The sequence below is a fragment of the Galeopterus variegatus genome, unplaced genomic scaffold (genome assembly GCF_000696425.1).
Source record: "Galeopterus variegatus unplaced genomic scaffold, G_variegatus-3.0.2 Scaffold2834, whole genome shotgun sequence".
Classification (NCBI taxonomy): domain Eukaryota; kingdom Metazoa; phylum Chordata; class Mammalia; order Dermoptera; family Cynocephalidae; genus Galeopterus; species Galeopterus variegatus.
Genome location: NW_007728945.1, coordinates 1,829 through 27,223, shown reverse-complemented (window position 1 = coordinate 27,223; position 25,395 = coordinate 1,829). Strand labels below are relative to the sequence as shown.

Below are 25,395 nucleotides of genomic sequence, written 5' to 3'. Positions count from 1 at the left end.
TATATATCCCTCACCTAGTGTTTTGCTACTTTTCATTCTCTCACCACATACATACAGACTTTTCCCCTGAACTGTGTGAAAATGACTTGCAGGCACCAGTGATCTCAGAATACTTGAGTATTTGTTTTCCTAAGATCAAGGATGTTCTCCTACATAACCACAATGTCATTGTCATATGTAAGCCATTTCGCACTGATGCCGTCGTAGTACAGTTCATATCCAGATTTCCCTTGTCCCAATTATGTCATTTGTACCTGGTTTTTCCTCTTCAGTTCAGGATCCAACTGTACCTCATGAATCACATTTAGTCACCATGTCTGTTTTGTTTCCTTTCTTCTGGACAGGGCTCTATCTTTTCTCCCCTTTAATGACATTGATATTTTTGTAGTGTCCAGACCACTTGTCTTGCAGAATGTCCTACACTCTGGATTTGTCTGATATCTTCTCTTGACTAGATGTGGGTTGAATATTTTGGCATGAATTCTACCCAGGAGATGTTATACGCTTCCCATACACGAAGGTCAGCTTACCCAGGATTGGTGATGCCAGGTGTGAGGGTTAAGTTGTGGCGTCTGTGGGAGTTGCCCCTCTGTAAGTAGGAGCAGTCAACAGGTGGCTCTGGGGGTCTGTCCACCAGCAGCCTTTCCCCCAGAGTTGGTGCGTACCAGCTGTCCTGGCCTGGCTCTGTTACTACAAAGTCCATGCAGGTTGTATTGCCCACGGCCGTTCTGGGCACACACCTGTTCACCTGCACCTATTGAAACACTTGTTTGGGGTTTTTTTGGTTTTGTTTTTTAAGTCAAATCGGCAATGCTTGTCTTTTCCTTAAAGTCCTCAGTTTTTAAGAAGCAAATGTATTTAACCAGCAGTTGCTCACCAGTTCTTTGATGAACCTGCCACTGCATGAGCCTGTACATTTTCCCACCACTGTGGTGCTGGAATCACTGTAGTGAGGAATGAGTAAAGATTCCACAGAGCTGAAGACAGTGGTTTTTCACAGGATAGAGGTGGCCGGGAAAGTGGCAGCTTTTCTGTGAAACTGGTGGACAGAGTAGAGAGTTGAGTGGCAGGTGGTTTTCAGCCAGCGCTGAAGGCATCACAGCTGTGGACAGCAGCCCCCAGAGTTTAACGTGGAGATGGAGGGCGTAACCGTCACGCCTACTCTCTGCAGCCCACCTGTCTGCCACTTGGGCTTCCTCTGCGGTGAAAGTGGGAAGAGCATCTGCTCGTAAAAGAAAAATCCCTGGGTCAGGGTCTCAGTCTATGTTAGGAGGTGTTTCCAGACTCTAAAAATCATCTTTGAGAAGCTTCCATTCCACTTTGCCCACGTTTAACGTGTTGCTTTAATGCTAGAAATGCTTTGCCAGCAAGATCAAGTCGGTGTATGTTTGAGCCAGTGTTTGCTGGGTGGGAAGTGACCCTTTTTGTTCCTTCTGTCTGTGACCACCAAGGAGTCTCTCTCCTCATCTGTGTCTTCTCTGCTAGCCTTTTGGGAGGAAGTTACGCCAACGCTAGCTTCCCATGGCTTTCCCTCCCTTAGCGAGCGGCGTTCTAAAGTCTCTTCTCCTTAATTAACATCCTTTTGACTAATTAACCAACTGGTGAAACTAGTTGGACTTTTACGTAGCTCAGATTAAATTGCTTAACTTTCTTTTGCTTCTCACTTATCTAAAGATGGAACCCTAACTCATTTGACATACCTTATTTATGGGAGAAATTTGCTTACGTTTTTGAGCTTTGATAATTAGCTCCTGGGTCTAGCCTTCCCTCATGGACTGGCTTACAAATTCAGACGTTGCGGCACATGGTTGTGCCTGTGTTGTGCGTGCACCACCATCCCGTCTGAATCTGGCTCTTCACTCAGCAGCCTAATTAATTGCAACTGCTGGAAAGTATTTATTTGATTTGGTTCATTGGGATTCTGGTGTGGAATGCAAGATACAGCTGTAAACTACTGTCTTAGGCACTTACCCAGCTACTTCTGCATATTAGCCTCCTGTTTACTTGTGCTTACACTACTAAGCATACATGTGGATCTGGCTTTTGATGATGAAGCATTAGTCTCGTTAATACTCTTTAAAATAGAGGGGGGTTTTTTTGGTTTTTTTTTTTGTCTTTTTTGTCTTTTTCCGTGTCCGGCAACGGATCGCAACCCTCAGTGTTGCCCCCGTACCGGACCGGGGACCAGCATCGGGATTGCAACCCTCGGCGTTGCTCCCGCGCCTCGCTCAGCCAGTGAGCGGGAACCGGTCTGTATGTGGGATCCGAACCCTCGGGCGGGAGCGCCGCCGCGCTTCCCAAGCGGCGCACTTATCCAGTGCGCCACCAGGCCGGCCCTAGAGGGTTTTTTAAAAGTGGTTTTGGAATGCAGCTTTAGCTTCAAGTAGATCATTGTGAAATAGATTTTTTTTTTTTTTGTCCTTTTTGAGACCAGCCGCACCGCGCTCAGCCAGTGAGCGCTGTGAGCGCACTGGTCATCCCTATATAGGATCCGAACCCGCGGCGGGAGCACTACTGCGCTCCCAGCGCCGCACTCTCCCGAGTGCGCCACGGGCTCGGCCCGTGAAATTGGTTTTTAAAAAAAGTTAGAACGAAACAGTGTTAGAGTTGTTTCCCTGCATCATGAAACTTTCAGAGAAGTTCTTGCTTCTGTTCTTAGGTCCACGGACCTCTGTTGATGTGACATTAGAAGTATTTGGCTAGTTGATCTTAAGGCTACCAGATTTAGATAAAATTACTGGTGAATAAGGTCAAAGGGTTAACATTTTCCAGTTTCTGCCCCTTAAATGGCCTGAGGAGATGAGGCAGTGGGAAGGTGTTGGTAAGGGCTTCATGATAGTGAGTGAGGCTAGATGACTTCTTGCTTTTGGTGATAACTGTGACTTGTCAGACTCCACCTGCCCACATGGTCAGTACTCCAGCCTTGCAATGCCAAGGACAGTGGCCCTCAGGGAAGGCAGGGCAGCTGTAAGTGTGGTGGGAGTCTGTGACGAGACATAGGGGTGACTAGGAGACAGGAGTAAGAAACCCTGGAACCTCAGTGCCTGATAGAATGTGCTTTTTAAATAAAGAACATGTAAGTAGAGTCTGAATTGTGCAGAATAAGTACTCTTATTCCCTCTATTTCTCTGTCTCTGTCTTCATAGGCTAGCTCAACTAGTGAGCAAGAAACACACACTCCAAAGCTAGAAGTGTCCCCATCAACTTCTGTGGCTGCAAGCACGGAACAGCAGGAGGTAAGACCGCATTGCCCTGTTGATGCTCTGAAAGCCCTGGGGCTACCCACGTCCCCTGACGTGCGCTGCCCTGGGAGAACAGAAGCCGCAAGGCCAGCTTGCCTGGTCCCTACTGGGTTTGTAGCCAGTGCCTCTTTCCAGGCTCCTGGGCCCCCTCTCATTTCCAAAATTACCGTTGGTCCATCAGCTTGATACGGGAGGCATTGACAGATGCCTGGACAATGTTGTGAATTAAAAATGCAGAACTGTTAATAACTTCTAGAGAGAAATGCACCCCAAATGGGGTCTGGCATCTAGGAGCAGTGCTGAGACAGGACGGTGCTCACCTGTCCCTGCTTGTCTCCCAGGACATGGCTCGGCCCTCGCAGAGGTCACCTGCTGTGCCGTCATCCACGACACAGGCCCTTGCTCTGGCTGGACCCAAGGTAGGGGGCCTTTTTTTCCCTCAGGACACCTTCTTAGTTTTGGAAGATAATTTTTGTGTCAGTAAAATGGACTTAACCACTTTTGTACACACATATAATAAGACCCTCGTGTTCTCTTACGGATTTCTTCAGAATAGTGTACAGTCCAGGAAGCTCTCCGGACCCTGTGTTTTCTTAATTATACCAGTGCTATAAAAATGCATTTAGTTTCAATCTCTCCATTCCCTTTTCCTCACTCCAGAACCATATTCCCTTCTCCAGTGGTAACACTGTGTTATGTATCTATCAAGTTCCTTCTCCACGTTTATTTTCATGTATCTGTCTGCACTTAGAGAACCTCACAGAACAGAACCACATGGCTTGTGGGTGAGAATTTTTCCCCAGCGTAAGTGAAAGTACACAATTGTGGTTTTGAACCTTGTTTTTTTCGTCACAGAGAGCCATGCACGTCAGTACATACAGGTCTGCCTTATTGCTTGCACTGGCGTTGGGTTATTCTGCAAGATCCCCTTTTTCTTTGGTGTAAACATCAACACAGATCACAGAATCTCCCACTGTGACAAGGCCATAAGTGTCAAGCTGTGCAAGCATTTAGCCTGTGTGCCGAGGGTGGACTTTGTTGTCATTGTTAACATGAATGTGGCTCCGGTTTACAGCAGCCCTGCCAGCTCAGGATAAGAAACTGTTTGAGACTAATTAATGGTTTGGCTTTTGGACTTCGACTCTTGTAGATCAGGGACCAGGTTGAGAGGTTGTTTATTCTGTAGACACATTTGATGCCAGAAGCATCTTTGGGGAGTGTCATGTATTACTCGCTGTCGTGACTGAGCCACGGCCTCCCTGACCTCCTCCAGCCTCTTCTATGGCCGCTCACTGGGTTTGGGTCGGTCGCTCCCTTACTTCTTACATATTGCTTACATATCTACGTCTTCCTGAGTAATCTGTCATCTTTGCATGTGCTTTGTTGGAGCTGTAGAAGCACGCTGTCCCACGTAGTCTGCACCTTTTATTCAGCCTCTTTGTCAATTGCATCATCACGTGTCCATTCTCCCAACAAGGGACAATGGGTCTCTCCTGGCTTTTGTTATTGTGAACAGGGCTGCTGCATTTCTTACATGACTCTTGGTCACACATGCAAGGGCTGCTCTGGGAGACAGCCCAACCCAAAACGGGGCATAGGCCAGCCCCCAAGAACCAACTAGGGCTGGTCCTTCCTCTAAGAGTAGGAGTTTGGCCAGAAGTAGCTTCAGCTTTGCCATCTCGGCTCTGGCCCAGAGACCTCTTTTGGTAGCAAGACACACTGCAGGAAGCACATGCTGATTTATTTTCTGGCTCAAGCTCCTTAGGTGTTTTAACCATACTCTTTGTTAGGCCCTGTTGGGACACGCACACCTAGAAGAGAAATTACACATGTTCAGCTTTTCAAGATGATGCCCGAGAAGTTCATAGGTCACCTCTTCTCAGAGTCTGGTCACCTCAGTGTTGTTCTTGTCCTTCTCTCCAGCCAAAAGCTCACCAGTTCAGCATCAAGTCCTTCTCCAGCCCCACGCAATGCAGCCACTGTACCTCCCTGATGGTTGGGCTGATCCGGCAGGGCTACGCCTGCGAGGGTGAGTGTGGCCGCACGCCCAGGTCAGCGTGCACGGCCCTGGAGAGCAGTTGAATGCACACATTCAGCCTGAAGGGGGCTTACCTGGGAGCTGTTTGAGGGCAGGTCTGTCTGTATACTCAGTGGAGGTTTGTTGAAACACGAGCCCTGCTGCACTGGGAGAGTGCGCTGCTACAGGTGACCCAGGGGTTGTGCTGAGAATTGTGATAAAGTTTCCCGTCCACGGGCATCCTAGAAAATCAGGAAAAGCAGAGAAGACGAACAGTAAAGTCTTCCATTATCAAATCATCCATAGATAACTGGCTCTTTTGTCTCTTTGCTTCTAGTTGTTAGTATTTTTAGAATTCTGGCTTGTGCCCTTGGCTGTGCTGGGATGAGATGACACAATCCGTCCCCCTCCCTCAGCCCATTGGGTGTGATTATAATTGCCCCCGTTTCATAGATGAGTAACCAGCCTGAGGTCACCCAGTGGTGAGTGACAGTACTGGGGCTGGCTCAACACCTTACTGGCTCTGAGCACACACACCTAGCGACAGTCAGCTTATGTGCTTTTCTTCATTTTATGTGACAGCAGAAGCATTTTCTTCTGTTAGTTCAGCTCATAAGCATTTTGATTGGCTGCCAGTCCCTGCATATTACTGTAACCTTTGTCCTGTAATCCATGGGCAGGTTGCCTCCTGCGAGGAGATTTGGACACTCGCCTCTGTGGGCTGAGGCCCGGGCTTTCAGGGATGACGAGAAAGCAAGTGACATAATGACACTTTCATGTTACTGAGTCCCCATGTTCCCTGTAAGGGCTCCTCAAAGCATGTTCAGATTTATTCAGCACCGAAGTCCCTGAATTTTTGTATGAATTGTGTTCTACAAATGATTTTTACCTTCTTGGATATCTGAATTTTCTTGGTGATACATGGTGATGATTAAGCTGCCTCCTCTGGGGTGTATGTTCTACTTATGCTTTGCAGGAAGCAAGCTTTGAGGGTGCTGCTCTTTCTCTTTTCCAGTGTGCGCCTTTGCTTGCCACGTGTCCTGCAAAGACAGTGCTCCGCAGGTGTGCCCAATACCTCCTGAGCAGTCCAAGAGACCTCTGGGTGTGGACGTGCAGAGAGGCATAGGGACAGCCTACAAAGGTTACGTCAAGGTAGGAGGGCGCCTGTCAGCTGACACAGTCTAGTTCCTTTTCTGTTACATCCGCCCTCAGTGTTTTTGAGGCATAACAACCAATATCCATACCTTAGCTGCTCTTGAAAGCAGGTCCTTTGCTGCAGGAAATGACTGGCCCTGGAAACAAGGCAGTCAGGCTGACATGGCCACTGCTCTGAATGGTCCAGGGGTCCTGAAGACCCCACATGGAAGCACACTCAGAATCCATCTGGGATTCCTTCCCTGCCCCCTGGGCTGAGCATTTGGCCAGTGGGCTTCAGGCCAGGGCCCCAGAGCTGAGCGCTTGCCCACTGTGCTCGAGCCATTTGAGTGCCTGTCCGGCTGCAGCTCCTGGAACGTACCACCTCTGTCCTGCGCAGAACTCTTGCTAGGCAAGGCCCCTCTGGCCCAGACACAGCTCTTGCCCCCAGCAGAGCGGGGCACCAGGGACCTGTTCCTGGTGACCGGGACAGTCAACGCACAGCTGGAAGGAGACCATGAACGAATCTGAGGGGGCCCAATGCGTTGTGCCCAGCCTCCCTGGCCCAGTAGGATATGGTCACTGCTTATCTGTAGGTCCCAAAGCCCACCGGGGTGAAGAAGGGATGGCAGCGTGCATACGCAGTGGTCTGCGACTGTAAGCTCTTTCTGTACGATCTTCCTGAAGGAAAATCCACCCAGCCCGGCGTCGTCGCCAGCCAGGTCTTAGATCTCAGGTCTGTATTTTGTGCAACACTGTTCTTGTTCAGCAATTTCTTTATTTGACTTATTTAGCCAAGGTGAGAGTTCATTGCTTGGTAATCTTTAACCCATTTATACCTTTACCTCCTTAATTATTGTACCGTTCCAAAAATGGGTGAAAGCTTAGTTATTACTTAAAGTACATGCAGACCTTCCTGCTCTGCATATTTTTTCATTGAAAAACTTGCCAGACAGGCCTATAACATAAGAAAACTGCATGTCCGCGAACAGGCAGAAACAGCCCAGAGAAGAACTGCACAGCCCACAGGAGGCCTGGCAGGCAGAGCTGCCGTGTACTGCATGCAGTCTGGGGTGCCCATACGCCATCATCCTCACCCCAGTGCCTCACGGGACAGCACCTGCTGCACGAGTCATCATGATGTAATTGCCACCTGCTCTGGGCTTGGGCCTGGCCGGGAGACTCAGTCTCCAGCCTTGGTTCTTGGGGAAGGGGTGCTGCAGTAGGTACTCTCAAGGATGGCTGCGGGAGTGAGGGCATATCAGAATCACTGCAGAGTGTCCTCCACTTCCATGTCCCCAGCCCATGGGCACCAGCTCATCCCTCGCTGTGCACAGGTGTACCTTTGCCTGTTGTGAAGAGCCACTGGTGGATAAAAGGTTGGCGTGAGCTCGAGTCACAGGCACCGTGTGAAGGCAGAACAGGGCCCACACTGGACACGGTCCAGTGCCGGCCGCACTGGAGACAGCACTTCCATACTTAGTGCCTTTTATTTTTCTGCTTTAAGTGCCAAGCACAGGCCAGATCAGTGATCCGGAATTTGTGACAGAAAATCTGACACGCACTTAAACAGTGTGAGTTAGGGCATGGGTTTTACTCTCAGCCTCCCCCCGACTGAAATGTCTGTAGGCGTCCACAGTAGTTTGTGGCTTTTGTCAGTGTGAGCATTTCCTTATGCAGTTAGGGGCGAGGGGCCTACTATCTCTTGTAGAAAATAGACTGGGGAGCTGGCCAGTTAGCAAGTTGGTTAGAGCACAGCCTTTTAACACCAAGGTCGTGGGTTTGGGACCCCATATTAGCCAGCCACCCAAAAACAAAGTCAGAAAGTAGACTGGGGGAGGGGTCCTTTTTTGTGAGAATCATAGCATAATGGTAGAGGCAGGCCCAGTGGGCATGTCTCTCCCAGCTTTCTGAATGTTCTGAATGTTTTCTTTCTCACCAGAGATGAAGAATTTTCGGTGAGCTCAGTCCTGGCCTCAGATGTCATACATGCTACACGCCGGGACATTCCATGTATATTCAGGGTATGAGTTTTCCGATTTTTTTTAGACCAATCACAAAAAAAAAATCACGTGGTTAAAACAACGATTCTTCTGAGCATTCCATTGTGCCACATCGGTGTGCTCGCGCACATCCAGAACAGCCCTCCCAGTTCTGCACCCGCTGCCTCACTCCACACCCCTCCCTACACAGCCTGTGCCCCTGTCTCCTCACCTGCTGCCTCCCAGGGCACCTGTCTCCCCACACCACCCTCCCTCCCTTTCCACTCTCGTCTACTTGCTGTGTGTCCCAGTGGCCTGTGGCAGTGTTCTCAACACTGGCAGCAGCTTCAGGGTGGAATGTGTGAAACGTGCCGCTTCAGCCTCCCTCCCCAGCATATACCCACCGCTAACTGGAGCAAAACAGGAAAAAATAAGTAGACTTCACTCATCACCATTCTTTTTGGCCAAATTAGAGTGCCGCGCCCCCCCCCACTGAATTAGTGTTAGATGTTTTGGCATTAGGAAGCTTCTAGAAGATTGTGGATCAGGGAAAGAACGCCCCCCCAACCCCCTCCACTGGGGATTTTTATCAACACAGTAGAATTTAGATTGATCACAAACCAAATCTATAATCATTTTTTACTAAATCACGTCTCTGTCCAGAAACAACCTATTATGTGCAGTACAGAAAATTGCCAGGTGCTTAAAACAACAGTCATTTATTTTGTAGGACCTAAAGCAATCCAGTTTCCTAATATGTGCTTAGGGGGTGCTCACAGGGAAACATGATTTAGGCAAGAGTTTTTTGGTTTGAGATCCTGTTTTTCCTGGACACGTTCTGAGAATCTCCTTTTTAACTATAAGATTATTCAACAAAGCAATTTTAAAATAGTCAGTACAGTTTTGGCAAAAGCAGAATTAACTAAAATCTGACCAGGGAGAGACTGCCCAGACTGTGTTTATAACTGCTAAGGGCCGCCTGACAGGCAGCTGGGGACCCCTGGTGATCTCTGCTGGCCAGTGCAGGTCAAGGTGTCCAGCCGCAACTGCTGCCCTGGGATCAGAGTACTCTAGGACACGTGTGTTCCTTGCCTCTGGTGCACGACGGTTTCCTAGCTCAGGAGGTGTGGGCGTCAGCTGTGGTTGGTTGTCTTATGGCTCTTCTCTGTTTTTGTCTATTTTGTTTTCTATCATGAAGGTGACGGCCTCTCTCTTAGGTGTACCTTCTAAGACCAGCTCACTACTCATTCTGACAGAAAATGAGAACGAAAAGAGGAAGTGGGTTGGGATTCTAGAAGGACTGCAGGCCATCCTCCATAAGAACCGCCTGAAGAACCAGGTCGTGCATGTTCCGCAGGAGGCCTACGACAGCACACTGCCCCTCATCAAGGCCGTCCTGACGGCTGCCATCGTGGGTGCGTGTCTGAGAAAGTGGTATTCCACATAGCACTGAGATGCCCAATCTGAAACCCAGATTGGGACCATAATCGAGTTGTTCATTTGGATTTGCAGATAGTTTCTCCATACGCTTTAAGAAGCAGATGATCTGTGCCCACAGTACTGATTTCCTCTATGCTGTTCTCCCCACAGATGGAGACAGGATTGCAGTGGGCTTAGAAGAAGGCCTCTATGTGATAGAAGTCACCCGAGATGGTGAGTGAGTGGGGGCTGGCTCCTCCCTGCAGTGTCCCAGGGGCAGCGGCAGGAACGTCTGAGAGTTAAAGTAAATTCACTGGGGATGTAAATTAAGTTACCATGTCAGAGAACTTTAAATATGAAGGGAAGGGCAGACAGTGGAGAAGATGAGGCCGGTGGTCGGCAGTGTCTGCTGAGTGTCCGCTGGCGCTTCAGAGCGCCCAGTAGCTAGACCTGGGCACGGAGACAAGCAGTCAGCGTGCCGCACAGCCCAGCGTCAGAAGCCATGACACTGTGCTGAGTTCCCTGCTGCATCCATTGAGCTCTTCAGGGAGAGGACAGGGGGGCAGGGGGCAGCGTCAAGGAGGAGGTCAAGGGAAGCCTCCCAGATGGAGGGACAGCTCCTTAATTCCTGGGGGCACTGAGGCTTTACCTAAGGACAACTTGGTCCCTTTGCTTCACTCTTTGACACTTCATGCCTCCCAGCAAAGAGGTGAAAGTGTTGCTGCCCTCCCCTCCCAGCCCGGGCCTGAGAGTAGAAACGGCCAGAGACCAGAACTGGACCTGTGCATGGCCTCTGAGAGCAGCAGCCCCTTCCTGACACGCCTGGGGGGTCTCAGCATGTTGGGTGTTGGGGAGGGGAAGCATGCGCCCGGGAGCCAGATGTGAGGTGGATCCTTTCCAAGAGCGAGTCTGAGGAGCTGGTGTGGCTGGAGACAGCCCTTTGTCCCTCACATGCAGCCCAAGGGCTCTTTAGTTCAGGGGTGAGCAGGAACAAGGTCCAGGTCCACCACAGGGCCACACTGTACTTGGGGGTGACGTGCAGGTCTCCAGGCTCCCAGCTGGTCCGTGGAGGGTGCATGTGAGACGGAGCAGGTGCGGGGAGAAGGAGAGGAGAGGCCTCAGAGCGGGAGCACTGTGTGCGGCCCACGCCCACCCTGTGTCCGTGTTAGCAGCAGGTTCTCCAGAGACCATTCCAGCCACCAGCCTCGTGGGTGGGGGCAGGCTCAGCTGGCCATCTGCAGTGGGAAGGGGGCTGAGGGGCAAATTGCACAGGCCGTGCCTGGCGGCCTCACGCTCTCATCCTCCTTGCTGCAGTGATCGTCCGCGCTGCTGACTGTAAGAAAGTGTACCAGATTGAGCTTGCTCCCAAAGAGAAAATCATAGTCCTCCTCTGCGGCCGGAACCACCACGTCCATCTCTACCCCTGGTCTTCCTTCGATGGAGCTGAAGGGAACTTTGATATCAAGCTCCCGGAAACAAAAGGCTGCCACCTCATAGCGACTGCGATGCTGAAGAAGAGCTCTTCCACCTGCCTGTTTGTAGCCGTGAAGCGGCTGATCCTTTGCTATGAGATCCAGAGAACTAAACCTTTCCACAGAAAGTTCAGTGAGATTGTGGCTCCTGGCAGCGTGCAATGGATGGCCGTGTTCAAAGACAAGCTCTGTGTTGGCTACCCTTCTGGGTTCTCTCTGTTGAGCATCCAGGGAGATGGGCAGTCCCTAAACCTGGTAAATCCCAATGACCCCTCGCTTACGTTCCTCTCACAACAGTCTTTTGATGCCCTTTGTGCTGTGGAGCTCAAAAGTGAGGAGTACCTGCTTTGCTTCAGCCACATGGGACTGTACGTGGACCCACAAGGCCGGAGGTCACGCATGCAGGAGCTCATGTGGCCTGCGGCTCCTGTTGCCTGTAGTATGTATATGTTTTTCTGTTGCCATATCCCTGTTGCTGCTTTTCACATCAGCAATCAGCATGTGTTCTATTTTGCTTTGGTTTGTCTTCCAGTTCCCTTAGTTGAGTAGTTATGGCAGGAGAGGTAGAGAATGGGGTCTGGATATGACATCTCAGACCAGTGGTGGGTGGGCTTGCAGGGTGGCCGCCGGCCTGCTTCCCCTTATGAGCAAGCTCCCCACTGCCCTGCACCTTTCTCTCCCCGAGTACAGAGGGCTTGTTCTTCCCTAGAGGGCTTTGCAGGAGCCCCTCAGCAGGAGAATCCCGGCCATGGTCGTGGGCGTCCTAAGGCAGGAGGGCTAGGTCATGGAAGAAGGGACATGGTGTTCTAGTTCTTTTTTAGAAGACATTCCTAATAATAATACACAACTTTACATGGTAAGAAAAAGCTAAAGGTTAAAAAAAAAAGTGGCCAGAAAATACTCAACTCTGATTTCCAGGTTATAGTCCTTTTGGGATGAGCATTTTCTGAGAGTGGTAGGAGCTGTTCGGGAAACAGTTGGGCTACTTAATTTGCTTGTTTAAGTGACTTCTGTGTGAATAGCACACTGGGCGGGAGTCGGAAGCCTCGATTGGCTTGGGAAGCATAAAGGCCCGAGAGTTTGGTGAGCTGGGCCTGGGGTCTGGACTCCATGGGTCAGCACCTCCACAGTCTGATCGCTTTTAGAAAACCTTAAACCTGGAAATCCCTCAGTGCGATACATCAGGAGAGCCTGTGTCATCAAATCCACAGGGAATAATGAGACTAGCTGGTAGGGTACAGAAGCAGATGGGGGCCGTGGGGTGTGGGAGGGTCATCGTTTTCCTTAATTACCTTAATCTAAAGCCTCCTATCTGCCTCACTGCTGGCCTTGCCGAGCTGGTAGCGTCGCAGCCAGACCCCCAGGCCTGTGAGGCGAGCTGCCGGCCTCAGTTTGCAGGCTCACTGCCTTGTGGCTCGGTTCTGAGGCTGCTGGTGCAGCAGGCATGGGGGTGGTGGTGGCCGGACCTGGGGCCTGAGTGGGAAGGGGCCCCAGCCTCTTCCCTGCCACTCTCCATCCTCATGGGCAGCCAGTACAGAGTTCAAAACCACACAGGATTCCTGCTTAACAAGGTGTTTTTTCTAGAACTTTAATTTTTTGCAAAGTTTAATGTCGAGAAGGACTCAGGTCTCTGAGCGTGATGCTTTTACAGTCCTGGCCCTGCATGACCAGCACAGACACCTGATGCTCCTGCTTTCTTTACCTCTGTAGGTCTCCTTTTTTCTCCCCCAGGCACAGTACAGATGCTAAATCAATTCTAAAGTTGGCGAAAAATAATCAAACAACTTTTGAGATGGAGAACTGCTTGTTCCAAGCCCTGTGCTGAGCACATCACGGGTGTGGCTTCACCTACTGCTCCTATCTCTCAGGGCAGGTATTGTCAGTCCCATCTTAGGAAGAGGAGACCAAGGGCCTCAGAGGTTATATCACTTGCATAAGTCACACATCAGATCTGTCAGACTCAAAGCCCATATTCTTTTCACTGTAATGACTTTCTAGTTTAAATTTTTCTTGAGACAGGACGTCTTGGTTTATCATTTTTATCAGCAAATCAGATTTCTTCCTCATTTCTGGCAATTGAAGCCCCACATATTCAGCAAGTAAGAGGAGCTTCCCCCAGAAACCCCCTATGTGAAGAAGGGTCCTCTGAAAGTTAATTCAGGACCTGCTTCTGCACATGGCACTCAAAAATAGGGCCTCAGGGGCTTGTCACAAATGTCACTTCTGAGGGCTGGCCCATGGCTCACTCGGGAGAATGTGGTTCACATCCTTGTATAAGGATGGCCGGTTAGCTCACTTGGGTGAGCGTGGTGCTGACACCACCAAGACAAGGGTTAATATCCCCTTACTGGTCATCTTTTTTAAAAAAAAACAACAAATGTCACTTCTAAGACAGTTTGGTGACCAGTTCCAGCATCTTTTGTCTTCTTCCTAAACTCTGTTTTATTTTCTTTTTCATTCTCAAAAGAAGAGGGCTGGTTGTGTAGTCTGTTTAGCATCTGTAATAGAAACATAGCTGAAGCTTTTTAAAAATGCATTTTCAATTAATAAAGCATGACATGGTAAAGATTAACTTTTAACCTTGGAAATTAGAAGAACCAGGAACTAGAGCTAAGCCAGAGCTCTGCTGGATTTTACAGCCTGCCATCTCCAAGCCCTGCATTCTACAAGGATGCCCAGAGGCCGCACCAGCGTGAGGTCAGACGTGTGATGACCATGAGCGCACCTCACGTGGCCTGCCATCCGTGGCAGAGTGACCAAGGGGACGTGGATGTTCACTGCTCCTTTGATAGTTCACATGTGTTTAATTGCTGTTCTAAATGTGGGGAAAATCTCATTAGACTTCAAATGCCAAATGGGTCACCAGTCCTTAGTCTCACCTCTGGTGCTCAGGTCGATTTTCGTAACCTAACAGATGCCATTACTTAGAGCACACGGGAAGAAGACACAGCACAAACTGAGAGCTCACTGCAGGAGAGTGATTATTCTCGCTTGCCATTGTGTTCAGACCAGACTGCAAAAGGGGTGCTGAAAATGTTCCTTAAGGGCCAGTTTCATAGAGAGAAGCCAGGTATCCTTAGCTTGGCGCGTACATGGGCAAGATCATTGTCCCAAGGCTAAGAAGTAGTTTTTGTGTGGAGGTTTTAAATACCTACCAAAAACCTGACTTCTTGGTATCTCTTAACAGAAGGAATTAGTGCTGGCCAGTTAGCTCAGTTGGTTAGAGCATGGTGTTACAACACCAAGGCCCAGGGTTTGTATCCCTGTACCAGCCATCCGTCAAGTAAATAAAAGAAGGAGTTAGTGTCAGTATTGTACAGTGCTGAATTATCGGCCCCTACCTGAATTTCAATTGTGTTCAGGCTGAATTAATAAGCTTTGGCAATAATCATAGCTTGTAAGAGAGCCTAAATGAAAAAGCAAACTTAAAAATGATCTTTAACATCTGTACTGTGGTATTTAAAACATTATAGAAATATACATTGTATATTGACAAAATAAAAATTTAACGAAAAAAAAATAAAAAGATCAATTAAAACCAAAATTCTATGCCACACATTAAAAAAAAAAAAAAAAAAAAACATTATAGAAGTGATGGCGAAGCATTTAGAAGATTGACTAGGTGTCTTTGCACTTTGAAATGAAGCTTAGCTCTAGAGCAAGAACACGAGGAAGTGTTTGATGGTGTGAACCCACGTGTGGCAGTGCTGCGCCACCTTTACACTTGGTTATGGTCCCTGGTGTGGCCTTCAGGACTGGGGCCGCGACCCACGGCACTGCCCGGGGCTCACCGCGCTTTGCTCCATCTGCGCTAGGTTGCAGTGCCTCCCACGTCACAGTGTATAGCGAGTATGGAGTCGATGTCTTTGACGTGCACACCATGGAGTGGGTGCAGACCATCGGCCTGCGGAGGGTAAGGCGACCTGGGCCTTTGGTGCGGGTAGGCCTCCCCAGCCACTGCAGGCACTCGCTTACCCTACCTGCTTTCCAATACAGATAAGACCTCTAAACTCTGAAGGCAGCCTCAACCTCCTCGGCTGCGAGCCTCCACGCTTGATCTACTTCAAGAGCAAGTTCTCGGGTGAGATATCCCAGCGCCTGGGAGTGGAAGGAAGGAGGGGGAGACCTGGGCCTCGTCTGACTGCGGCACCCGCCCACATTGCCCTGGCTCAGCTGCAGAAGGACACACAGTCACTGTGTGCTCTCTCCTTCCTGCAGGAGCAGTTCTCAACGTGCCTGACACCTGTGACAACAGCAAGAAGCAGATGCTTCGAACCAGAAGCAAAAGGCGATTTGTCTTCAAGGTCCCAGAGGAAGAGAGGTTGCAGCAGCGGAGGTAGGAGCTGGAGCCCAAAGGCCCGGCTTGCCTCGCTGTAGGAGGGAGTGGGTTAGCACCAAGAGGATTTTTACATATTCATGAATCCCCCAAATATTTCCTTTTCCCCAGAGAGATGCTTAGGGACCCAGAATTGAGATCCAAAATGATATCCAACCCGACCAACTTCAACCACGTGGCTCACATGGGCCCGGGCGACGGCATGCAGGTGCTCATGGACCTGCCTCTGGTGCGTGTCAGGCGGTGCGGGTGGGCGCGGGCGGGAACTGCTTCCTTTCTCCCTGTTCATGCAGGGACTGTCCCAGGGCAGGGCCCAGTGGGGCCTTGCCTGTATTTATTGGTGGTCTGTCACCATTTCAGTCTGTTAGGGTTTTATGAGGAAATCAGCTGTTACATGATGAGTTCTAAATAATGTCTTAGTATGTGCAGGTAACATACTTTTTCTTTTTTATTTTAAAGAGCGTGTTTTCTGTAGGATTTGACTTGGCCTAAAATTGCTAGTGCCAGCTCTTAGCTCAGAACTGACCTGAGCTCCTTGTTCCAAGAGCCCTCCTGGCCTGTGATTGTCAAGCAGACTTGGTGGCACGGCTAGGGGTGGAGTACCCAGGGCTGCTGGCTCCGACTCAGGGTACCTGCGTGCTCACTGCTGCTCTCTCCCCAGAGTGCTGCACCGCCCTCCCAGGAGGAACGGCCTGGCCCTGCCCCCACCAGCCTGTCTCGGCCGCCTCCATCCAGGAGCAAGCCCTACATCTCATGGCCCTCGTCAGGTACAGAGGACACACAGCTCCTGCAGCCCTGGCGGCCCTTGGCCCCAGGAGTTGGGGACAGGAGTGGTGGGACCCAGGCTTTCAGTTCAGCCCTTGACTCTCTTCCCTGAGACAAGAGCTGTCCTTGTTCCATAGGTGTATCAGAACCCGGAGTGACTATGCCTCTGAGAAGTATGTCCGATCCCGACCAGGACTTTGACAAAGAGGTGAGACATGCCTCTGTACCATGAGGTGGTCACGGCCATTTGCAGACTTCTTCCAAGCGAGCTGCTTCCTCTCCCCATAGCAGCACCTCGGGCCCAGCAGGCGGGAAGAGAGGAGGAAGCGCACCGGGCAGGCTGAGGGTACGGGGGCCTGGGCGGCTGTCACTGCTCCTCTGGAGCTCCCACTCCCACCTCTGCGGGCTGCACTGAGGGAGGCAAGGAGATGGGGAAGGGAGGCATGCAGAGTCCCTCGTCAGCCCCCCGGAGAGGCCACCAGGCCAGGCTGTTCTCCCTGAAAGCACTGGTCTCCCTGCCCCTGCCATGGCTTCCCGCAAGGCTGGGCCAGCCCCTTCTGACAGTGCAAGAGGGCCGTGGGCAGGAGCTGGCGTGCTGCTCTCCTGCTGTCCTTTGAGAGTGTGGACTGGGGGCTGAGGTGGTCACATTCCAACCAGCTCTCCCAGGAGCGCCCTTCCTTCCAGACATCCCGGTGCAGTTTTCTGCACTTACGCGTAACGTATAGTGGCTGCTCTTGTCATGGGACCTTCTGCATTGGCCTCCCTCTTCCTCCTCATCTGCTGGTGGCCACTTGGTGTCAGGGTGGGGTGGCAACATTCTCATGCACTCTGAAGCCGCACCACTCCATGCCTCAGTTTCCCCCATGTGAAGTGGGGATGAGGCTACAGATGAGTGAGGTGAGAAACATCTCGTATGGAGGGTGGCTTGGGGGTGGGCTCCTGTGTGTCTCTGCCCTTGGGGCGTTTCTGTCAACAGAGGGTGAAGCCCTGTTGCTGTGCGCAAACCGTAGCACAGCACCAAGATGTTCCTGATTCCCACCAAGCCGGCCACCTCCTGCTGCAACATCCACCTTTGTGTCACAGTCCACCCCATTTTTCAGTCATTTTGCATTTCTCTTAGTGGTTCATGGGGATTCTATTTCAGAGTCATTTATAATTGTGGTTAGTATCAGTTACAAATACTTTTCCCAGAATCTTTTAATTTTGTCTTTTAATTTGAACTGTTTTCACACCAAAAATTTGTAATTTTTATACAGTCTAGTTTATCTTTTTTTCAGTTCAGATAACAAATATCTCCTGTAATTTCACCAAGATTGGCAGGGTGGTCTCTTGTGTTCGTCACGGCATTTCCAAAGTGTGCGAGAGCAAAGGTCAGGGCAGTGTGCGTGTGCGTGTGTGCGCGTGCGTGCTCCGCCTCTCAGGTATTGGCCGGGCTCCTGGGCTGTGTTCATCCAGGTCCCTGAGGGCGTAGGCCATCAGCTCCTGCACCTGTCATTTCTGGCAAGGTCTTCTTCAATCTGGCCCAGGAAGTGTTTTTCTCTCCTAGCTTGGTAAGAGTTTTTAATGAGTATAGGGTGATGGATATTGATTGGATGGTTTATTAGCATTCTCCAAAGTGACCTTCATGGGTTTTTTTCTACCACCTGTTAATGTAGTGAGTCATAGTAGTAGGTTTCCTTGCATTTTTAGAATAGATCCTCCTTGGTCATGAGGTGCTATTTCTTTAGTACCCTGACAGACTCCGTTTGTGAGTATTTTGCTTAATTTTTACATTCTTGTTTATTAATAAAGCTGGCCCATGCCTTTTGTTTTCTATGCTATCCTTGCCCAGCTTTGTTTTCAATCCCGGGCCAGCCTCAAGCTCTGAGTTAGGAAGTTTGCATCTTAGTTGTAACACAGGGATTTTCCTTTTCTTGAAGGTTTCACAGACCTCCCTTTAAAACTGCCTGAAATTGGCGACTTTTAGGGGTAGGTCTTCCCCTCCCCACCATTCTTTTTCTCTCTACTATCTATTGAAATTTTTCAGTCCTCCCAAAAAGTTGTAAAAAGTGTGAACAACCTGTACATGCTTTAGCCCATTCTGCCCTATTTAATTTTTTGTAGGAACCAGTGGGAGTGAGTTGCGATGTCACAACACCTCTAGTACCTCTAAGCGCAGGCCTCCTGCCACCATGGTGGCCACACTCAGGAGCGCTCACACTGGTCCTGGACTGTCATCCGTGGCCTGTTTATGTTCACAGCCCCCTGCTGGCCCAGTCACGTCCTCTAGAGCCTTCTTAATCCAGAATCCAATCAAGGATCTTGCGTTGCATTTCGTTATCATGTCTCTTTAGTCTTCTGTGTGCAGTTTATTTTTAATCTTTCATGGCATTAAATTTGTTTTGAAAAGTACAATTCTTTTGCAGAATGTGCCTCAATCAAGGCTCATCTGAATTTTTTAATTGGGTAAACAGTGAAAAGTGCCCACCTCTCTCTCCCAGCCTCCCAGTTCTCTTCAGGGGCAAATAAATAAAATGTGTTTACACACACATGTACTCACACACGCAGACACTTGGCCTGAACTTGTGTAGTATGCCCTTTACCTAAGAGCAAGGATATCCTTTTATATCCCCATAGTACATTTGTCAAGTTGATAAAATAATCTGCAAATTCCACATTTTTCAGTTGGCCCAGTAATGTCCTTTTATGGCACATTTTTTTCTGGTACAGGCCCCAATTCATGGTCACACACACATTGCACGTCACCCATGTCTCCTTAGTGCCTTTATTGTGGAACATGTCTCCACCTGTCTTTGTCTGGCATGACAGTAACACTTGCAGCAAGCATCCCCAGTATTGTATAGAATGCTCCCTAGTTTGAGTTTGATGTTTTCTTGTCATGAGATTCAGATTGTGTGTCCCAGGCTACGATACCACACGGAGGACCTGGTGTCCTTCTCGGGGTGTTGTGTCCTGAAGCACACAGCACCTTTGTCCTCTGCGTTGATTTTGTTATCTCTTAAAGTTATTTAAGTGAAATAACATAAAGTAACCATTTTAAAGTGAGCAATTCAATGGTATTTAGTGCATTCACAGTGCTGTACAGCCACCACCTCTGTCTCATTGACAAACATTTCCACCACTCCAAAGTAAAACTCCCTACCCATTTGGCACTTTCTCCCAATTCTGCCCGCCCCTCAGTCCCTGGCAACCACCAGTGTTCTGTCTCTATGGATTTGCCTGTTCTGGACATTTCACATCTTTTGTATATAAACGGATATTGGCCTTTTCTGTCTAGCTTCTTTCACTTTGTGTGGTTTTTGAGGTTCACTCACATTGTAGCTTGTGCCAGTACCTCGTTCCTTCCTGTGGCTGAGTATTCCTTTGCGTGGATAGACCACAGTTTGTTTTTCCATTCTTCACTGATGAAGATTTGGCCTCTCTTTTGGCTATTGAGAATAGTATTGCTATAAATGTGTGTACAGTGCTTGTGTATGTGTTTTCAGTTTTTGGGGGTATATACCTAGGAACGGAATTGCTGGGTTATGTGGTAATTCTGTATTTAACTTTTTGAGGGACAGCTGACTTGTTTTCCACAGCGGCTGCACTGTTTTACGTTCCCACCAGCTGTGCAGGAGGATTCCAGTTTCTCCACATCCTCACCCACACTTATTTTCCTTTTTTTTTTAAATAGCCATTCTAGTGGATATGAAAGTGGCACCTTATTGTGGTTTTGGTTTGCTTTTCCCGAATGACTAATGGTGTTGCGCATGTTTTCTTATATTTGTTGGCCATTTGTATGCCTTCTTTGGAGAATTACCTACTCAAATCCTTTGCCTGTTTTGTAATTGGGTTGTTTGTCTTTTGGTGGTTAAGTTGTAAGAGTTCTTTATACAAGGGGTCTTCAAAGAATTCATGGTTAGAGCATGGTGCTGGTAACACCAAGGTCAAGGGTGCTGATCCCTATACCAGCCAGCCGCCAAAGAAAAAAAAAAAATTTGTGTTGAATGTGTATTATGAAAAAAACTATGCATGGCTGATATGGATTGAATTGTGTCCCCCGATGTCCATGTATTAGAAGCTTAATCCCCACTGTAACTGTTGAGGGTGGGAAATCCTATTATGGTAATTGATAGATAGGGCCTTAAAGAGGTGCTTAGATTGTGAGGACCATGCCCAAGTAAATAGATTAATCCATTGATGGTTTAATGGTGGTCATGGGTGTGGTTCTGATGTCTTTAAAAGGAGGAGTGAAGAGTTAGCTCTCTCTCTGCTTCTGCCATCCACCATGTGACACCGTGTCACTGCGTAGAGTCACCACCAACAAGGCTGTTACCAGATGTGTTCCCTGGACTTTGGACTTCCTGGCCTCTGAAACCGTATGCAATAAATATTTCTTCTTTACAAATTACCCGGTTTCAGATGTTGCTGTTATAAACAACAGAAATTGACCAAAGCAATGGATTTCAAAAAATTTTTGCACCAAAAAAACTTGTACTAACTTGTTATAACATGTCTGGAGAGGAACTATTTTGAGGCACTAAGGAGGAGAATACATTGAAAAGAGCCCCCATCAGAGCACATGAATTCTGCTAAAAATTGAAATAAGAACAAGCATCAAATTTATGGTGAAGCTTGGGTGGAAAAATGGTGATATCATTGATGCTTTACAAGAAGTTTATGGGGATAATGCCCCAAAGAAATCAGCACTTTATAAATTGATTACTTGTTTAAGAAGGGACAAAATGATGTAGAAGATGAAGCCCTCAGCAGCAGATCGTCCACATCAATTTGTGAAGAAAAAATTAGTCTTGTTCATGCCCTCATTAAAGAAGACCTACAGTTAACAGCAGAAACAATAGCCAATACTAGAGAAATCTCAATTGGTTTAGCTTGCACAATTCTGACTGAAAAATTACAGTTGAGTAAACTTTTCACTCAGTGGGTGCCAAAGCTATTGTGCCCAAATCAGCTGCAGACAAGAGCAGAGCTTTCAATGGAAATCTTGAACAAATGAGATCAAGGTCCTGAAGCATTTCTTCAAAGAATTGTAAAAGGAGATGACATATGGCTTTACCAGAACAATCCTGAAGACAAAGCACAATCAAAGCCATGGCTACCAAGAGGTCAAAGTGATCCAGTCAGTGCAAAAATAGACCAATCAAGAACAAAGGTCTTGGCAATAGTTTTTTTGAGATGCTCAAGGCGTTTTGCTTGTTGACTTTCTGGAGAATCAAAGAGCAATAGCATCTGCTTATTATGAAGATGTTTTGAGGAAGTTAGCCAAAGCTTTAGCAGAAAAACACCCAGGAAAGCTTTGCTAGAGAGTTCTCCATTACAACAGTGTTCCTGCTCATTCAAACAAGGGCAGTTTTGTGAGAGTTTCAATGGTACATCATTAGGCATTCACCTTACAGTGCTGATTTGGCTCCTTCTGACTCTTTTGTTTCCTAATCTTAAAAAATTTTAAAGGTGCAACCATTTTTCTTTAGTTAATAATGTGAAAAAGACTGTATAGACATGGTTAAATTCCCAGGACCCTCAGTTCTTTAGGGATGCACTAACTGGCTGGTATCATCACTTACAATAGTGTCTTGAACATGATAGAGCTAAGGTTGAGAAATAAAGTTTATATTTTTAAATTTTATCTTTTCATTCCATTTTTCTATGAACTTTTTGAAGTCCCTTCATATATTCTGACTACTGGACCCTTATCAGATATATGAATTGCAGATATTTTCTCTCATTTGATAGGTACATTCTTCATTCTTGATAACATCTTTGATGTATAAAAGTTTCTAATTTTGGTGAAGTCCAATTTATTTTTTTTATTTTGTTGCTTATACTGTTGTCATCACATCTAAGAATCCATTGCCAAATCCAAGGTGATAAAGATTTAGTCCTATTTTTTTTTCTAAGAGCTTTAGTGGTTTTTTAAGCTTTTATATTTGTCATTGATCCTTTTAAGTTAATTTTTGTATATGGTGTGAGGTAGGGCTCCAGCTTCATCCTTTTGTATGTGAATATCCAGCACCATTTGTTGAGTCTGTCCTTTCCCCTTTGGATGGTCTAGGCACCCTTGCTGAAAATTAGTTGACCATAGGTGTATAGATTTATTTCTGGACTCTCCATTCTATTTCATTGGTCTATATGTCTGTCCTTACAGCAGTCCCACACTGTCTTGATTATTGTTGCTTTGTAAAACATTTTGAAGTAGTAAGTTTGAGAAATGTGAGTTCTTCAATCTTTTTCTTTTTTATCATTGACGATTTGGGGCCCCTTGCAATTCCATATGAATCTGAGGATCAGCTTTTCCATTTCTGCCAAAAGGTCATCAGAGTTTTAATAGGGATTGCATTGAATTTGTAGATTGCTCTGGGGAGTATTGCCATCTTACCAATATTAAGCTTTCCAATCTATGAACGTAGGATGCCTTTCCATTTATTTAAGTCTTTAATTTCTTCAGCAATGCTTTGCATTTTATCCTATATAAATCTGTCACCTACTTGGTTAAATTTATTCCTATTTTATTATTTTGGATGCTATTGTAAATGGAATTGATTTTTACAGTTTCCTTTTCAGATTGTTCATTGCTGGTGTATGAAAATACAATTCATTTTTGTGTGTTAATGTTGTACCCTACAACTTCACTGATTTGTTTAGTTGTTTGTAGGGTTTTTTGTGTGAATTCTTTGGGATTTTCTGTGTATAGAATTGTCATCTGCAAATAGAGATAGCTTTCCTTTCCAACACAAATACCTTTTTATTTCTTTTTCTTGCCTAATTGCTTTGGCTAGACCTTCTGGTGCACTGTTGAACAGCAAGAGTGAGAATGGGCATCCTTGCTTTCTTCCTGATCTTGCAGGGAGGGCTTTGTCTCTCACCATTGAGTATGAAGTCAGCTGTGGGTTTTCATAAATGCCCTTTATCATGTTGAGGAAGTTTCCTTCTTTTCCCACTGCTTTTCTCATGAAAGATTATCATGTTTGTGACTTTTACCAAGTCATTTGTGAATGCGATTGGACACTGGTTGGTGCTGTCTCACTGGCAAGCTTGAGGACCACGTGACTAGCTTGTGCAGAGTATGTGTTCTCCTAGCAAGAAGGGGAGAGCAGTGCCACATTTGTCCCCAAGCAAACATCCATGTCTGACTGGGCAGCATGCTCCCTCCATGAGCCTAGGGTGATCGGCACTCACGCTCTTCCCCTTCTTTGTGTTAACAGCCTGATTCGGATTCCACCAAACACTCAACTCCATCGAACAGCTCCAACCCCAGCGGCCCGCCCAGCCCCAACTCCCCCCATAGGAGCCAGCTCCCCCTTGAAGGTCTGGAGCAGCCGGCCTGCGACGCCTGAAGCCACCAGCTGCCCACCTTGCCACCGTGGGGCCAGGGAGCTGGGGGTGGCCTCCAACGTCAGTGCCAAGACTGAGCTGACCTTGCAGTGTTGTCCAAGGAAGTGTAGAATCAATTTGTAGATATGAAGATGAAGACAAATCTTTATTATTATAATCAGTTTTATGCTGCGATGTTCATGGTGGTAGACCAGATCCGTTCATCTGCACAGCTGTGAGGCAACACTGTTCCATTTGCACATGAAGGACCACCACCCAGCCCCCACCCACTGAGAAGACCCCTTCCACACCAGCTTCCTCAGAAACGGTTAGAGCAGCCTGCATAGGACACGGACAGCTGGAGACATGGCCTCAGAAACTAGTCTTTTCCATGTTTCCTGAAACTGTTGCCTAGGACCTTAGGAGAATTGTAAGAAGTTGTATACCATTCCCAGTGTCACTAGAATAGTGAAGACAGAGGAAAGTGGAGGTTAGTTTGTGGCCTTTTCATTCATTTAGCCATTGCATAGTCAGCTGCAGAAGTCTGACCACCGAGTCGTGGACAGAGGCCTGGGACCAGCGTCCCTGTGCATGAGTCCACTCTGGGCCACAGCCATGCATGTCACCAGTATCTACCACTGTGAAGTCAGCTGGGCTCTTGTTTTCCACTCGCTTCCACGGTTTCTGCCTCCTACCATAAAACCAGCGAGTGCCGTGGTGCAGGCAGGCCTGCTGGGCTGAGGAGGCCAGAGCCCCGGGAGCCACGCGGCAGGCACTGGGACAGCCCCCACACCCCGTCCCACCCCTGCATGGAATCCCCATGATTAGTAGCCTTTACCGATCATGTAGAATCAGCCAACACACTCCTGCACACCAGCCCAGCCCACCACGTGGTGAGGCCCCACGCGTGTATTTAATCCCACCCTTCCTTGTACCATATGCTGAGTGATCAGGTCTGTGGCTCTGTCTCACTAAAGGCTTGTGACTAACTGTGGCAGCAAACAGGCTGCCGCTGGCGGCCAACCAGTCAACGTGCTTGCGACACTGTTGCACATGCACTTACCTGAGTCGGCACTGAGTGACCTGGCACCACTGCCCCTGCCCCTCCTGTCACACCCAGCACCTGCCCGCCCCACTACCCTCCTGGGCCTTCTGCTGGGGTCGACACCTGCTGGGGATTCTGGTTTCTACTTTTTTAATGTAAGTCTGAGTCTTTGTAATTATTGAATCGTGAGAACATTTTTGAACAATTTACCTGTCAATAAAACAAAAGACGGCAGTTTTAAAGTTCTCGGCGATTTGTCTGGATGTGGTAACATATTGCCGTGTGTGTGTCTGGGCTCCCCAGAAGTGCCTCCAGCTGGAAATTCCTCCCCAACAGGCAGTGGAAACCACCTTGCCTGCAGAAGCCATTCTTGGTAATTCACTCAAAGGCCACACAAAAGAGTGCTGTGTCCACATCGCAGGATCTGGCCTCCTGGGGCCACCTGTGTCCTGGTAGGGCTAACTTGGGCCATCGCAGAGGGAGGGGTGACTTGGCCAAGTGCTGCTGCTGGTTTTTCAGGTCCCACCAAGAGGCCTTGGCAGAGCCTAGGAGTTTGGACTTCAGCCTGAGAGCAGTGAGCCCTCAAGGGCCTTGGGTGGCATCAGGTGGGAAGAGGGTGGCATGCCCAGGAGACCCTGGCAAGCAAGAGCCCAATGGAAGCTGCCCAGGAGC

General features: G+C 48.2%; 1 protein-coding gene across 3 annotated transcripts in view; it reads left to right on the top strand.

Moving 5' to 3' along the window:
* The window catches only part of CDC42BPB (CDC42 binding protein kinase beta (DMPK-like)), a 126,275-nt gene extending 101,307 nt beyond the window's left edge, over nt 1-24,968 (top strand). The window contains exons 22-38 of one of the 3 annotated variants that reach the window (XM_008583112.1): nt 3,147-3,236; nt 3,584-3,661; nt 5,166-5,271; nt 6,275-6,411; nt 6,990-7,129; nt 8,336-8,417; nt 9,574-9,790; nt 9,966-10,028; nt 11,109-11,705; nt 15,082-15,179; nt 15,263-15,347; nt 15,485-15,602; nt 15,714-15,831; nt 16,264-16,369; nt 16,505-16,575; nt 17,052-17,264; nt 23,570-24,968. In XM_008583112.1, coding sequence (XP_008581334.1) covers nt 3,147-3,236; nt 3,584-3,661; nt 5,166-5,271; nt 6,275-6,411; nt 6,990-7,129; nt 8,336-8,417; nt 9,574-9,790; nt 9,966-10,028; nt 11,109-11,705; nt 15,082-15,179; nt 15,263-15,347; nt 15,485-15,602; nt 15,714-15,831; nt 16,264-16,369; nt 16,505-16,575; nt 17,052-17,264; nt 23,570-23,701 — 2,451 coding nt within the window. In that variant the 3' untranslated portion in view covers nt 23,702-24,968. Of the gene's footprint in view, nt 1-3,146; nt 3,237-3,583; nt 3,662-5,165; nt 5,272-6,274; nt 6,412-6,989; nt 7,130-8,335; nt 8,418-9,573; nt 9,791-9,965; nt 10,029-11,108; nt 11,706-15,081; nt 15,180-15,262; nt 15,349-15,484; nt 15,603-15,713; nt 15,832-16,263; nt 16,370-16,504; nt 16,576-17,051; nt 17,265-23,569 lie in introns of those variants that run through there. The other 2 variants (XM_008583113.1, XM_008583114.1) reach the window with 2 other exon arrangements.
* Nucleotides 24,969-25,395: the final 427 nt, after the last annotated feature.